This window comes from Thalassophryne amazonica, chromosome 16, assembly GCF_902500255.1.
Source record: "Thalassophryne amazonica chromosome 16, fThaAma1.1, whole genome shotgun sequence".
Taxonomy (NCBI): domain Eukaryota; kingdom Metazoa; phylum Chordata; class Actinopteri; order Batrachoidiformes; family Batrachoididae; genus Thalassophryne; species Thalassophryne amazonica.
In genome coordinates, this window is record NC_047118.1 from 18,896,545 (window position 1) to 18,913,772 (window position 17,228).

Below are 17,228 nucleotides of genomic sequence, written 5' to 3' on the forward strand. Positions count from 1 at the left end.
CTAAATCACCTCTGCATGTCTGAAAAGTCCTGGAATTGAAAAGTTGTCTAGCAGAACAATGGTCCATAAATATGGAAGACGTAATAGATGTGGCTAACAAGATTGTGTGTAATGTTCAGGCTAGGAGTCTGAGGAGGCATTTATTCCGTGCACAGCTGGAGGAGACAGGTGCAGAACACACAGATGCTGCTGCACACAGAGGTAAATTTCTGGAACAGTTTTCTGAATTGTTGCTCGAAATTAAAGAATTTCTGAAATGTTCAAATCATGCTGACTAAGCACAGCTGGAAGACAGTCAGTGGCTCTTGGTTTTATCCTTTCTTACCGATCTGACTGACAAGCTCAAGAACAAACCCATCAACATGATCAGCTCCGCGAACGTGTTTAAAAGCAAGCCACACCTGTTGTCAAGCAGGATGCAATAGCGTGACCTGCTGAACTTTCACACATGAACACAGAACTTAAGCGACAGGGCAAAGACTGTGCAGAGCTTGAGAGTGCATGTTATGATGATCAAGTGCAGAGCATCTTTTCAGAATTTGACAGGCGGTTTACTGACTTTGCATCCATTGAGCCTGTTGTCAGTTTTCTCTGTTTTCCATTTGGGGATGTGGACTGTATAACATCCAAAGTAGCATCACTCTTCAACCTGGATAGCTGGGCTACTTAGAATGAGATTCTCACACTGAAAAATGACATTTAGCTCAAATCCAGAGCAACACCTGACATGAATATACAATTGTGGAATCTAATGCAGAAAGAGAAGCACCCCAACCTCAGACAAACTGGACAGAATTTGACTGCACTTTTTGGATCAACATATTTGTGTGAGTCTGCCTTTTCACATATGAAAATCATAAAGTCAAAATACAGATCCACCATGACTGATGACCACCTTGCGGCCCGCTTATGGCTGCACTCAGCTCCTACTGCCTGGACTATGAGAGACTAGCTGCCTCCTCTCAGTGCCAGAAGTCCCACTAAAGTAGGGAACAACTTTTCCAACTTGAATGAGGTGTTTTATTTGGGTTGTTTGATGTTGTGTTGTTACGGGCCAGTCCTAGGCCTACTTGTGCTTATTCTTTGCACCACGCACATTTACTTTACCTTTGTGCCAGAAAATTGTGTTGTTATACTGGTGTACAATAAATTTTGGCTATGCTATGGCTTGGTAGATCTTGATACATTGCCAACTTTAAAGTAGATCTTGGTGCAGCAGTGAATTTTTTTTCCAAGGTCCAATAAACTCATCACGCTTATACAACCACTCACTCCTGCCCTACGCTTTAAATCCTCTCCATGCCCTCTGACTCTTTCCGTTTGCCCCTTTGGTCTGCTTTAACTGCATATTTTGGACTCTGCAGCCATTTTCTTTCCCCTTTTATTTTTTTTTTTTCTTTTCGTGCCATTCTGTTTGAATGTGATAGTTGGACTTCTGAGTTGGTTACCTCTCCAGAGTTGTGTTCACCTTTTTGCTTTCCTTTGTTTATTCAATCATTTTGTTCAGTCACTCCTAGCTGTTCTCAGCATTGTGCATTTTAATCACAAAAACCTTCCCATGTTACAGTGTCACTTTACAGTATATGGGCTCATTTTGGGTACAAGTTTTATTGTGCTTTTTCTAACATTTTGAGCTATATTAGTTTGTTCGAAAGACAGTCATTGTACTGATGTGTCTAGTGACCAGAAGTGGGAAATATGATAGCACTGAGGGTTTGATTTTTTTTTTCACTATTGCCAGATGAGCTTCCGCCTTCACAATGTGAGATCATTTGCCAGCACTGACACACATCTAAAGTCACATGTCATCAACATAACACTGTAAGGTAATCCTACAATTCTGGGAATCAAGCCCAGATATACTATTAAAAAAAGTGTATAAAGTAAAGTGTCGTCATCATAATTGTCAGGATTTTGACTTTTCTATCATGTTTGTTCTGTTTAGTTAGATCCGATTGTTTTTCTGTAGGTGATTTCTCTTGCTGGGGTTTTTCCTGCTTGGGCTTTGTCTTTCCCTATCTCTCTTGTCGGTCTTTCTTTGTGCTTAGTGGTGGGCAGTGCACACTGTCTGGGCCACACCCTATTCTGGAGCTTTCCACACACTTGTTTATAACCTGTAGCTCATCACCAGGGTGTATATAAGCTTCACTGGTTGCACTAGTTCCCTGCCAGAGCATTGCGCCTTATGCTTTCACTTCCAGCTCTTTCTAGTCCTGCTTGCCACTTTGTGTTTTTTGACCACCTGCCTGTTTTTCAACCACGCTTTATCACCTCATGTTTCTGATTTGTTTGCTGTTTTTGGACTGCCTTTTTGTCTATTGGATCCTGCTGAGTCACCCAGTAAACAATCTTAAAAACCAGAGCTGTGTACTTGAGTCCTGCATTTGTGTCCAGACGTCTCTGACCACCAAGCCTGATAATAATACTGAAAGGTCATCCTACAATTGTGAGGATCACACCCAGACACAGTATTAAAAAAAGCAGTGTGCCTTAAATGGAACCCTGTGGTGCACCATATTTTACTGCATAAAATTATAAGTAATGTTATTATTATGTTTACACACACACAGACGTCATGGTGCTGCCATGCAAGGTGCTCAACTGCACGCTGACAGTAACTTGGGGATTAAGGAACCTTGCTGAAGCACATTAACTGCTTTTTTTTCATCTTCCCTTTTGTCTTCTCAGGGGAGTGAACCTGTCAACTTTTGGTCACAAAATTGTTTCTCTTTTAGCCACTCCATCTCTAACTTGCCTCCATTCGCCTTCATTCAGTGAAGTGGAATGTCTCCACTCTCCATAAATATATAGTGATCATGCTGACTGACTGCTGCACTGAGATGTCGTCACCCACACTAACGTAAAGTTTCCATCTGTAGCAAGCAGGAGATTGTTCACTCTTTTATGAGTGCAGATTCTATAGAATGAGTCCTAAATGCTGACTGCAGTGGTTCCAATAACTAATTTATTTGTTGAAAAATGTATCTTTAAAATTTAAGTTTCCTGCCAATAGCAGTATATATATTGTGTGACGTGTGGTGATATTTCTGTATCATATGTGCTTTAATTGTTCTAATGCTCCGTTGATCTCATTGGCAAAGCACCAGGAAAGGAGACTTATTTATTTTTTTGGCCAAAGTGTCACTGGCAGGTCAGTGGACTACTTAAAGCTGTCTGCACTGGACAGCAGCCAGCCCAGCTGTGTGTACTGCCCGTCTGTGATTGAGCTTAGGTCTATACTCACACGTGGGCATGCCATATACATCACATGGGTAGAGTGAGAGCTGATATACTCTGCAATCTGTTTTATTTCCATCAATAAAACCATTTAGTAACAGAGGACTGACTGCATAACTGGTGTACTTTTTTTTGTGTTTGTTCCTTTTACAGTTCGTGACTACAGATTATAAACCAATCCTGGCTGGGTGAGTTTGCGGCACATTCGCCACATGGATCTAAAATTGAGAAACACAACGTCAAGGCGTCGTAAATGATATTCTGCTTGAACTGATTGTTTGTTGTGATTCCTGATGAGAAGAAGGATCAAGTAAATTACTGAGAAATGTAGGCGATTGCTTATACAGGCTCCTGTATCCATCTTTGAGAATGACAGCCAATTAGGTTTTCTCCCCCGCTGCACTCGCGGTTTGAAGAGAAAACACCAACGCAAGGGTTCATTTCCATAACTTTCTACCGCGCCAGTGTCGGAATTAGTGGAGGCCAGTCAACTTAAAGCAATAGCTGCACTCCCCTGACGCTGTGCTCCTCTGTGGGGACCAAAACAACACTTTTTTGTTCCCATTCCAGTGGTACAATCTTTAAACCTGACAACAACAGCGGGAACGGAGCTGCTAAATAAAATGAGACAGTGTTCATTTGTCATGTTTAACAACATTACCTCAGCTCACAGGCGTTCCATCATGCTTTGCAACTCTGCCTCAAACCTGGACAGGTGTATTAGCGAAACATTCATCTTTTTGATTTGTCATTATATTTCTGAATACATCGAAATATGTCTTTGATATTATGTAAAGCTCTCATGGTGAACAAGTCATCAAATTTGAAGTAATTTGTGATATTTAAAATGAATGTTAAACATATATTCAGTAATCACTGAGAACAGAGAGGAGAGTTTTGGCATAAATTACGCAGAGACCCCAGGTTTTTGTCTAGTATTATTTTCTCCAAATCTCATCATAACCTTTGACCCCAATCAAAGCCCCCTCACTGCTTCTTAGTAACAACTAAGGCTTCGGAGCCAGTTTTCATTTTAAATTGCTCCGAGTTTCTTTTTTTTTTTGCTACAACTGAACATTTTCCTTGTTAATGAGGGAAAATTCCTTTTTGTTGTTTTTTTTTTGACATTTCACTTCAAAGATATGGTTCTTCTGTGCGACCACTGATGAAATAAACTTCACAGATGGTAAAAATCACAGCTGAAAAACTTTCAACTTAATCTGCATGTAATGCTGTATGGATTTCTTCTTTTTTTAACGTCAGGAATCATTTGACTATAAAATCAGCCGTCTACCCTTGTGATGGAGTGGCTTACAGGATAGTGAGTCATGCACTGCCAGAAAAAACTTTTGTTTTTTGGCATATGCTCTTGTTATTGCCATAACTGTGTTTGTATGTGTGTACATATGTTAGCAAATATCTTAAAGCCACAGTATGTAGGATTTAGGACCATCTAGTTGTGAGATTGCATATTACAGTTTTTTTTCCCTTCACATTTTTGCTTTTTTGGTGATGGGAAGTCATGCTCCCTTGTGATCTCTTATGATAAGCAATATGTACAAGGTGCATCCAAAAAGTATCTGACCTGATTTTATCCCATGGAAACAAATGAAGCATGCGAGTTGGCATTTGGTGCAGAGGTGTAAGGAACCTTCTTGTGCATGTGTGACTTTTTTTTCCCTGCCCACTAGGGTTGCCAACTCTCTGAAAAATAAATAAGGGACACCTCACCGCCAGGGCCGACCGGCCGACTGACCATTGCCTTCACCCTTCCCAGCGTCTGTGTGAAACGATTTTTAACCATTTGACTGTTGACTTGACCCTGAATTTAGGTAGATGCATACATGCATTTGTTCTGATATGAACACGTGGAAAACAAATTATTATTTAGCAATTTATTTTTAGTGCAAAATAAATTTTCACTCACAATTTCAATATGAGCATTCTGTCTTCTTTAAAAATAAATCTCTGTAGTGCTATTGCTTAACTTAAAATTGTATAAATTAACAACAAAAAAAAAACAATAGAAAATTTGCATCATCCAAAACAATGTAACAGTGCAAAACAATGTAACAGTGCACATTTACACATTTAGTGTAATAAAAAGTGCAAAAAATAAAGTCTGAAAAGTAAACAATACTGTTGTCGCGCACCTTTTCCACCCAGCCATTTTCCTTTTCTCATTCTCCCCTGTATTTTTGCATTCTTTTTTGTTTGTTTTTTTTTTTTTTAGGAGGAGGAGTAACGACGTTACAGACATTGCTGTCCATAGGCATATCTGCAGTGTCAGTGTCGGTGTCTGTATCGTTATCAGCTATGCTGCTTTGTTATTGTCGTCCAGCGACCGTCGTCGGCTAATGACGTCGGTATCTTCTTGCGAGCAGATGTCCCTCGACCAATGAGATAAGAGTGATTCTGTATTGTCAACTCGTGTCTGTCAGCTCATTGGTGAAAAGCAGGAGAGAGGCTGGGATCAAATTTACTGTAAGTTTCCATATAAAGCGCCAGTCAATTCCATTGACATTTTACAGACTTTTTGATTCTCACACAAATACGGGACAAACTGCGTCCCGTTTCAGGTCAATACGGAATGCACACTTTTATTTCCAAATAAGGGACAATTCCGTTTTTCAAGGGACGGTTGGCAGCCCTACTGCCCACAGAGCACATCATTCCCTAGCAGTCAGCCTGAGCGCGAACACCCGTATTGAGCACGCGTCAGACTCTCAATTTCTATAACAAGATTGAATGACTTGAGCAAAAGTATTGCATCAAATTTTACCAAAAGCTTGGTGATCACCAAGGGGAAACCATTTGCAAGATTCAGCAGGCTTTTGGCGATGATGCCATCAACATAACACAAAAAAGAGAGTGCTATAACGGCTTCAATAGGCACACATCAGTGGAGAGTGACGCACGTTCCAGAACGCCATCCACAAGACAAAATGACCATGTGATTGACAGAATACACACTTTGGTCATGGGATAAGGTGGGGATAAGCAGAGATTTGGCACATTCCATTTTGGTGGGGGATGTGCGCATGCGGAGAGTGTCAGCAAAATTTGTGCTGAAGTTGCTAACAGTAGAGGAGAAGCAACTGCATCTGGAAGTCTTGCAGGACATATTGGATCGCACAAACAGCAACCCCGACTTCCTGAACACCATCATCACTGTTGTTGAGACATGGGTTTACAGGTACGACCCGGAAACCAAATTTCAGTCATTGCAGTGGAAACATCCAACATCACAGAGGCCAAAGAAAGCACAGCATGTGAGCAGCAACGAAGAGTTTATTGGAACGTCCTAAATCCTTCATGATGTTATGTGCCCCAAACAACAAGATCTGTGGGCAGCAAAAAGTTGGCAGCTCCATCATGACAATGCATCGGCCCATTCTGCTCAGCTGATTCAGGGTTTCCTGGCCAAACACAACACTCCTGTGATTCATCAGGCTCCCTACTCTCCTGACATTCGGTGAAAGATTCATACCATTGAACTCGTAAACATTCCTTATTTGTATATTATATAATGGCTGAGTGGATCCTTGTCATTTGATTGGTGCTTTGTATGTCACATGATATGGATTATTTGTCCCATTTGTGTTGCATTGCATTTAGAGTACAATTTGGTTCCATTTAGCATGCAAATTTAGTTACATATGTTTGGTACTTGCACGCTGCGAACCCCGGTTCTAGTGCAGGCAGCATTTAACTAAACACGGGGCGTTTGTTTTGCTGATGGATGACATTTTGAAGAAGCTAAATGATGGTGCTAATTCTTCAAAAACACACACAAAACAAATCCACTGCGCTGTAAACTGTCTGGAGGCATGAAGAGCTGTTAGGAGGAAGTTAGAATGAAAAGCTGGAATAATTTCTGACGTGAATTTTTTTTCTCCTACACTGAGTAAGTACACAGCCTCTTTTTTTTTTTTTTTTTTTTTTTGGAAGTACACAAAGTCAGTACATGGCATCGCAGACTACATCATCAGAATTATTTTTGGACTCCTATTTAAAGTTGGTGTTGGATTGTTGGTGTCAGAGCAGCAGTGATGCACAAAAGCTGGACAAATTTCTGACGTGTTTCTGTTGTTTATAAATTAATATACGAGGGCTGTCCGTAAAGTATAGGTCCTTTTTATTTTTTTCAAAAACTATATGGATTTCATTCATATGTTTTTACGTCAGACATGCTTGAACCCTCGTGCGCATGCGTGAGTTTTTCCACGCCTGTCGGTGACGTCATTCGCCTGTGAGCACTCCTTGTGGGAGGAGTCGTCCAGCCCCTCGTCGGAATTCCTTTGTCTGAGAAGTTGCTGAGAGACTGGCGCTTTGTTTGATCAAAATTTTTTCTAAACCTGTGAGACACATCGAAGTGGACATGGTTCGAAAAATTAAGTTGGTCTTCAGTGAAAATTTTAACAGCTGATGAGAGATTTTGAGGTGATTCTGTCGCTTTAAGGACTTTTCACGGTGCGACACGTCGCGCAGCGCTCTCAGGCGGCGTCATCAGCCTGTTTCAAGCTTAAAACCTCCACATTTCAGGCTCTATTGATCCAGGACGTCGTGAGAGAACAGAGAAGTTTCAGAAGAAGTCGGTTTCAGCATTTTATCCGGATATTCCACTGTTAAAGGAGATTTTTTTAATGAAAGACGTGTGGGCGGATTGCAGCGTTGGCTCGCAGCCGCCGCGACGCTCCGCCACAGGAAAAACACCTCTGTTGGAAGCCTTAAGGACAAGTTGGAACATGTCCAGCTGATAAACAATTTCTCATATACTCACTCCACTGAAAGCCATCAAAAGCCAACTGGATTTTACAAATGGTTATCAACACGGAGGTGTTTTTCCTGTGCCGCCGCGCCGTGTCGGCTGTGTCCCGACGCGCAGACCCGTCCGCACGTCTTTCATTAAAAAAATCTCCTTTAACAGTGGAATATCCGGATAAAATGCTGAAACCGACTTCTTCTGAAACTTCTCTGTTCTCTCACGACGTCCTGGATCAATAGAGCCTGAAATATGGCGGTTTTAAGCTTGAAACAGGCTGATGACGCCGCCTGAGAGCGCTGAGCGACGTCTCGCACCGTGAAAAGTCCTTAAAGCGACAGAATCACCTCAAAATCTCTCATCAGCTGTTAAAATTTTCACTGAAAACCAGCTTAATTTTTTGAACCATGTCCACTTCGATGTGTCTCACAGGTTTAGAAAAAATTTTGATCAAACAAAGCGCCAGTCTCTCAGCAACTTCTCAGACAAAGGAATTCCGACGAGGGGCTGGACGACTCCTCCCACAAGGAGTGCTCACAGGCGAATGACGTCACCGACAGGCGTGGAAAAACTCACGCATGCGCACAAGGGTGCAAGCATGTCTGACGTAAAAACATATGAATGAAATCCATATAGTTTTTGAAAAAAATAAAAAGGACCTATACTTTACGGACAGACCTCGTATATATCAAATGACAAGGATCTATTTTAGCTGTTATATAAAACAAATAATGTTTTTACATTCTTTCAATGGAACAAATATATAATTTGGTGAAATATTCGTACCATTGAACTCATAAACATTCATTATTTTTATACTATACCAGATTAGCGGATTTTCATGCTAACACGTTAACATTAGCATTATATTGTGCGATTCCCATTAGCATCACGTTATGTGACACTCATACTCTCGTACTCATACGCTCTCGTTTTGGCCGAACAACGATAGATAGTTTCTGCATATTCTGTGTTAGTAAGCGCCCGCGGCCGACATGCTTGATGATTTCCTGCGCAAAAAGTAGTTCCCAGATAATTGTGATATATTCCTGTGCGATAATGAATATATCACTTCTAAAATGTACCAGTAATAAAATTATAAAACACTAAATTATAATTAGAATTTCTAATTATTATATTTATACTTGTAAATATTATATTTATAATTATAAAATTAGAAATTATAAAACATTTATTATTATATTTTTGTCATTTGTGTCTGTAACATGGCCCAAGCAGAATTAGAGAGCGCACTCCCAATGCTGCACACTAAATGAAAACGTCCCTTCATGGACAGCATGACGTCTCCTAACTGGGCAAAATATTGATAAGTACCCGGATGTTAATGCATTTTCAACGGAGATTCGCGACTGAACACACTCAGAAAAATGCTCGCAAAATACGTGTTAAAATGTCATTTTGACCTGGATATCGAGCCAGTAAAATTAAATTACATTAAATTATGTCAGGAAAGTATTAAACTTACTCTGACACTCACATTCCCAAATATCAGTGTTGAAAGTTACACGGATCTACGCTGCTGGGCTGAGCTGCTGCTGTGTTCAACGCAGCGCGGCTCCTAAAACCATTAAATACATTTATATATATTATATGTTTACACAGCTATCCTTTATTGACCGAGTTTCATTCATGAAGTCAGTGGTGTGGGTACACATCTGTGTGTGTGTGTGTGTGACTGTGAGCGGCACAGCGCGGGTCATTATAATCTCTTTATTTTAAGGTGCAAATGAATTAAAAAAAAAAAAACTCCCCAGTCTTGTCGAACAATTTTAATCACTAACGACAAGTATTTTAACTAGACATTGGTCTAGCAGTGGAAAATATCAACTAGACATAAGTGAAGAGTTAATGATCCGTGTCATCGGGCGACACAGGTACAGCAGGAAACATACAGCTGTTTATCATCCAAATATCACGGACAAAGTGACAAGAAGAACCAAAACCACTTACTTATGGAAGGAAATATTGTCTCCCTTGTTCCTCCATTTGTGACTTTGCCAACATGCGCAACTTTCCGGCATATTCCACCTGTTTCTTGACGAGACTAAGTGAACTTCTATGCACGCAAATCACTAACTTGCCCGGAATTAAAATGGCGATCACGCCTCCTTGTCAGCACACGGCTCAGCGCTACTGCTGCTCTCTAGTTCTTATATACAGCTCCATGGGTTAGACCTTACTTTTCTGAAGCGTCTTGAGGCAACCAGTGTTGTATAGTAACAAAGTAAAAATACTTCACTACTGTACTTAAGTACATTTTGGGAGACTTTGTACTTTACTTGAGTTTTTTTTTTTTTAATTCAGCTTACTTTCACTTTTATTTCACTACATTTCCGACCTTAATTGCATACTTCTACTCCGATACATTTTCTATGCGCCATGCCGTTACTCGTTACAAAACACATACACACACACACAAAAAAATCGTGTTTTCACCCAGAGACACCACTGATTACTAGTGACTGCAATGAAGTCAGGCCGATTTGTCATGAGGCATGATAGGTAGGCTTTTTTGCACTTGCGCACTTGTTTGTCAGGAAAATGATCATTTCTCTACATTCATTACAGACCTGTAGCGGGTCTGTAATCAACTTTTCTGCAGCGCGGCTTTGCTTTAAACCTTGAACCAATCGAAGCAGTGATTCGCAGGTCGAAGCAGAGATTCGCAGGTCGAAGCAGTGATTCGCAGGTCGAAGCAGTGCTTCGACCTACGATTCATGGATTTTTTTTCGCTTTATCCTAATTTTTTCCCGCTAAAACCCTGAAGAGCATATGTCTGTGAGTAATATTTAATATTTTTATGTTAAACCGACCTGTTATGGTCTTCTGAAACAGTTGATAGATGTATTTTATAACTTAAAAACGGGACCGATGCTAACGCGTTAGCATGTCTATGGCGTTTTCAATGTTAAAGGTAGCATTAAGCTGTTCGCATCAGTACGTTTGTGTTGATTTGTGTTCGTTGTCCTAAAAGTCAAATTGTAATTTTTTAAATTTATTTTTATTCATATATTATAGCAACAACAATAATAGTCTACATAATAGACAATACTAGTCAATAATAATAGACTAACAATGTTACAATATAATTTTAGAGAAAGAGACAAAAAGAACCCAATGAAACAAAACACAACAGAAAAGATAAAACCATGTAACAATGAAAATAAATAAATACATATAGAAATAAATAACTGTTTCCTGTGAACACCTAGTGAGTAGCCTACTCTCGTTTAGGTTTTGGAACCTTCTTTCTGAAGTGTTTTTGTGTGATGTGCACAATTTTCAGTATTTTGACTAATACTACCAGTCATTTACAAGCCTAGATAAACTTTTATAAAAAAAAAATCAGTCCGTTTTTGATTATTAACATTTACTTGTACTTTTACTTTCAATACTTGAGTACATTTAGTTGTACATTACTTGTCATACTTAAGTACAATAAATACTAGATACTTTAAGACTTTTACTTGAGTAGCATTTCAATCGGTTACTTGAACTTCTACCAAAGTCATTTTTTTAATGGGTATCTGTACTTTTACTTAAGTGTGATTTTCCGGTACTTTATACAACACTGGAGGCAACGTTGTTGTGATTTAGTGCTATATAAATGAAAATAAATTGAAAATAATATTAATATAATATTAATAATAGTAATAAATATTTACAAAACTTAAAGTTTATGAGCAACTTCACCTATTATCGCTCAAGCACATTGTAAACATTGACACGATGGAGTCTGATGCGGAAGAGTTCAGAAATATACAACTGGGATGTTTTGATTACATTTGCAGTTGGTAATGAAAGCCTTTGGTGTTAACTTTTTGTTAAAGTCAGAACAAGAAGCTGCACTAAAAGAGATCTATCCGGGAAGAGACACAATCTGCATGTTGCCCACAGGTAGGCATTTGCTTTGATTTAATTTTCACCAGGAAAGTCCTAATGATTTCACCACTCAGAATCATATACGCTGAGCAGTGTGGCGAAAGTAGTCTGAGCTATCCCCACAATGCCAAAATAGCAGCAATGTCGCTCCTACGAGAGCACCACGCTGAGCAGTGTGTGTGTGTGTTTGTGTGTGTGTGTGTGTGTGTGACACTAGTTTTCATACTAACACTGGCCCGTTAACATCACCTTATGTGACTCTAGCGAGTTTTCAAGATGTATAAATGATTAAATCCATTGTGAATCAGGTTGCCCCCCTTGTTCAGGTCCTCAGCCACATATCTTTTTAGCACATTATAAATTCAGTTGCCTGCAGTGGAGGTGCTCTGCTCACACAAATCGAGCGCCAAGCCATTCATACAGTATATTAAATCAAATCTGTAAGATTACAAAAATAAGGAAACAGTGCTGAAACTTAATAAAAGCATTTACCAATTATGAACTGCAACTGGATTAAATGTAGAATTTAGAAGGACCTTGGAACACGTTTCTCAGTATTTTCTCAATAACTGCTCACAATAAAGACAAATTATTCAACAGATTATAGCCAAATTTATTGTCTGTGATCAAATTAAAGTACATTTTATTTATCAAATCTTATTACAGGTATTTTTGTTTTGGGGCAATTTCAGATAGATTAGGGTAGAATTAATCATGTGGATTGTGTAAATTTTCCATAATTCCATTATGTTATTTCAGAAAGAGTGTGGCATTACTTTTTTGTACTTAAATCTAAGAACCACTGTATATATTTTCTACATTGTGAATACACAGTGATTTTACAAAATAACGGAATTGCTTATTGAATTTCTCAGGTTTAGAACTGCTGCCGTGGATCTCTCGCCTCACCATGCTGCAATCATCTGCACAGTGAGTTTACTGTAAAATGCCTGACTTACAAACACACACGCAGGCAGCATGTACACGTTTCAGTGCGTCTTGTCAAGCAGGGCGTGATGCATGCGACAGCACAAGACATCTGTGCCAAGGTCAAGCAGGTACCCATTTATATCAGTGGCACTCAGGACCCCCGGGGCTTTATGGGTAGTTAACAAACACATGCAGTGAATGAACAAGTACGTATGTCTCATTAAAACCCTCTAAATATTTCATACAGGCCTCTGCTGAAACAAAAAATATGTGGATATTTCAGCTGCGCTGGTGGGGAATGTTACTCTCATTGCAGTCTAAATGCGTGAATTCATCAATTCTTTATGTTTGCACTGCAATCACTGCAACACAGGTGGCATCACATTTTCTCTCAGCCTTTTAAATATTTAATGTAAACACTTACAACTTATTGTCCCCCAAGGCCAATTACATTATCAACCTTCTGAAGGAGAAAAATGGCGACAGTTATGAAGACATCAGAAGCAGTGGGAAGCTACCTTTTCACTGCCATGATCAAGCTGTTCGATGCAATTATTCAAGCCCTTTTGACAGCATTGTGTCTTTGTTAAGAGGAAAAACAAGTTGGACAGTTTTGCTTGAAATATTCCAATTGTTCTGCTTGTTCATTTTTAAAGCTACAGTGTGTAAGATTTACTTTCATCCAGCGCTGAGGTTGACGACTGCATTATGCCATCATCAATTACGATATTGTTTCCCTTTAGGATTTTGACTCTTTGGTGACAATAATTCATGCTCCTTTGCATTCTCTTGCGATAAGCAATATGTGTGATCCTCCATTTCACAAAAATGAGGCTTTTCAAACTTGGTAGCCTGCACTATCAATCAGCGGACAGTGTATTATGGTGCAATCACTGACTCCTCTTCTTTCTTCAAATGCCTTTTGAAGAGGATATATATATATATATATATATATATATATATATATATATATATATATATATATATATATATATATATATATATATATATATATATATATATATATATATATATATATATATATATATGTGTGTGTGTGTACACCAGAGTCATGCAGGAATGCAACTCACTTTTTTTCTGCATGTTGAACTAACCTTTTATTTCCCTGGGGCTGAGTTTAATAATCGACAAGAGCTCAGTGTAGCACATGTGCACACCACAGCATGCACTGTTATTTCACATAAGTATTTCTTTTTCATTCCAAAATGCAGTTTGGACAAAGAAAACATCAGATGGATAATAATTAACAGTAAGTCCCTTCGGCTGCTCCCTTGTTTGCACTCGGGGTCGCCACAGCAAATCCAAGGTGGATCTGCACGTTGAATTGGCACAAGTTTTACGCCGGATGCCCTTCCTGACGCGGCTCCACATTACATGGAGAAATGTGGCAAAGGTGGAATTTGAACTGGAAACCTTCTGTACTGAAACCAAGCATACTAACAACTTGGCCACCACCCCTGCAATAGTAATAATTAATAATGGTAATTAATAATAATAATAGGGAAGCATTTTGGCTTAGTGTTTAGCACTTATTGCCTCACAGCAAGAACATCATGGGATCAATTCCCACCTGGTCCATTCATTGTCGAGTTTGCACGTTCTCCCTTTGTTCATGTGGGTTCCGGCTTAGTTTTGACTCTGTTCAATGCTTGGTCTCCAAAATAAAGGTCAAACTATGTTGGCATCCATTGGATTCTATGACATTCTGTGACATGTTACCCCGTAATGTGATAACTAAGCATGACACATGGTGCAAACTTTTACTTTTTGACACACTATGAATTCGATCATTTGCATAATGTTTTACCAAAACTGAAGCAACTTTAACTTTTGATGCCTATACAAGCTGAAATTGACCTTTGTCACCATTCTTGCTGTTTTTACTCAATAACTCTAAAACATTCACGCAAAGATAGTCCAAACTATACCTTTTTGAAATCTTTATGTTCAGGTAAATAATGCGAAATAGTTTTTAATATGATTGGAGCACTGTTAAATTTTGACCCTAACCTGGCCTCCTGTTGAAAATTCAAGCAGCCACTCTCTTTTTTTTTCAAAAGAGTAACGTCTAAAGGAGTATCTGTGCAGAATTTGGTGCTTGCATCACCATTTGAAGGATTCCTCTGTAAATATATTCTGTAATCTGCTGTGCAATCCTGGCTGCACACTGAAATCATAAGCTGTGTCAGCTTTTGGTAAAGGTCAATTACGATGTTTGCATTCTTTGCAGACATTGAGACATACTCCAAGATAAGGAGTGGTACAACATTTTATTTTCTGATAACACCATGCCACCTGTTATTCAGTCTGATAAATTGACAGTTGCAGATGTGATTGAATAAATCCCATGAAGTATGAGTGTGTGTGTGCCCTCTGATTGATGACCTCATCCTTCATCTCATAGGATTGCATTACTGTAAATGAACAGAATGTGTTTGTGCAGCAGACGTTTGCTGAGCATCTTTGTTTGATACACTTGCGGATTTTTTTTTTTTTTTTTTTTTGTAGGAGCTGAGCTCTCTGTCCGTGCTGAATTCACTCGGCGCTGTCCACGGTGCTGATAACGACCAGCAAATGTCATGTCTTGTACTGTTGCACTTTACTCCCAACCCCTCACCCACCCCCCTCTTTTTTTAAGCTGATCCATCCTTTTAAAAACCTCATGATCCTGACTATGTCAGTACATATTTCTGGGTCAAATCATTTCACTTGGATTTACACATCAAAGCTCGTCACAGCCCCATACACATTTTCCATCCGGCACACTCGTAATTACGCACGGCCGCATTGTGCAAACTTGGCGCCTAACATTACAGTTAGATCGCCTTTTCAAGAATAAATAAAGTAATAAATAGAAGCTTCATCACAGAAGCCATGAGCTTCACCGATCAGAAGGCGGTTTGCAAAATGTGCACGCAGTGACCTGCAGGGTATCAAAGTAATCACTTACACTCACGTTACGCCTTATTTTTTAATCTTTTATAACAATGTGGCCACGTCTTTTACAACTTATACTAAACTACAAAAGCCGTAGCCTCCACGACATCTCTGGTTACAGTAAACTTTTACCCAGTCTGTCTGTGCACATTACACACATGCATTCAGATCCAGATATCATTAAACAACAGGATCTTGCATCATTACTGCGCCATGCACGCGTTTCAGTTGCATATCAAAAAGTAGACAAAAGTGGGAGTGGGGGTGGGGGTGCAACATTAAAGGTCACAGTGAGCCAGCAGCTTTGAGAACTTTGAATCAATCCGTATTTACAGCATGTGTTTGTGTGCAGGAGCCCCTACCTCACAGGGCATGACAGCTGACATCACAAGGAGGAACATGGCACTGAAAAGATGCATTCTCAAAATGATAGCGTCCTAACGGACACCGGCTCCCGCAGCTCTCCTCCTCCTCCTTCTCCTCCTCACGGCCACCGCCAACGTTCTCCTCCCTTACTGGGGCGGTTTCTTTGGGTACAGAAGGATTCCTTTAACACTGTGTCGGCTGCGTGCCTCCAACCTCATCACCAGGACGCACGGCAGCGCGCTCTGGCTCGGCGAAACGATCAGTCCTGAGTCTACGGTGCAGCATAGACTCTGTGGTGGAGTGGAGACGGTGAGCAAAGGCAGGAAAAAATAAAATAAATAAATAAATAAAAGCTCCAGTGTGCCGACGTGGGAGAAAGTCCTTTGCGCTCGCTGCAGCCGGGAGAAAACGCGGAGACACGGCGGCTCACCTCCGCCCTTCCAAAAGAACGCGACTGAGTGAGGACAACAGGGAGGAGAGAAGGGAAGGATGGAAGGTGACTGCTGTGCTTGCAAGGTGCCGACGCTAGGTGCAGCACTTCCGATGTGCTGGGAGCCCAAATAAGCTCTGATGCAGCCAGCTGTGCGCCCCCCCCCCTTTCTCCCCTTTCCTACCCCCTCTCTCTCTGAATATGGGGTGGGGTGAGGTCTGTTGGGGGTTGGAGACAGACTGATACTGCTTTCACTTGCAAATATTTTCTGCTCCATTATGTGACGTCTAATAGATAGATAGATCATATAAGAAAAGAGTAAAATCTAGGATTTACTCTCCCATGTTCCTTCTGGCAAACTATAGATAGATAGATAGATAGATAGATACACAGTAAAATCACCAGTGTTAAATTAACACTGACAGGGTACATATGTGATTGTGTTTTATGGTCCCACTCTGGCAAGAGTAGGACCATATGTACACTGTCTGTTAATTTAACACTACCAGTGTTAGTTTTACACAGGTGATTTTACTGTGTAGATAGATCATATAAGAAAAGAGTAAAATCTAGGATTTACTCTCCCATGTGCCTTCTGGCAAACTGTAGCTGAAGCCCAGTCTCATGTTTTTTTTTCAT

General features: G+C 39.9%; 1 protein-coding gene across 1 annotated transcript in view; it reads right to left on the minus strand.

The window, feature by feature from the left end:
* Positions 1 to 16,383, minus strand: part of olfm2a (olfactomedin 2a) — a 190,047-nt gene extending 173,664 nt beyond the window's left edge. The window contains exon 1 of the mRNA XM_034190002.1: positions 16,156 to 16,383. Coding sequence (XP_034045893.1) covers positions 16,156 to 16,212 — 57 coding nt within the window. The 5' untranslated portion in view covers positions 16,213 to 16,383. The remainder of the gene's footprint in view (positions 1 to 16,155) is intronic.
* Positions 16,384 to 17,228: the final 845 nt, after the last annotated feature.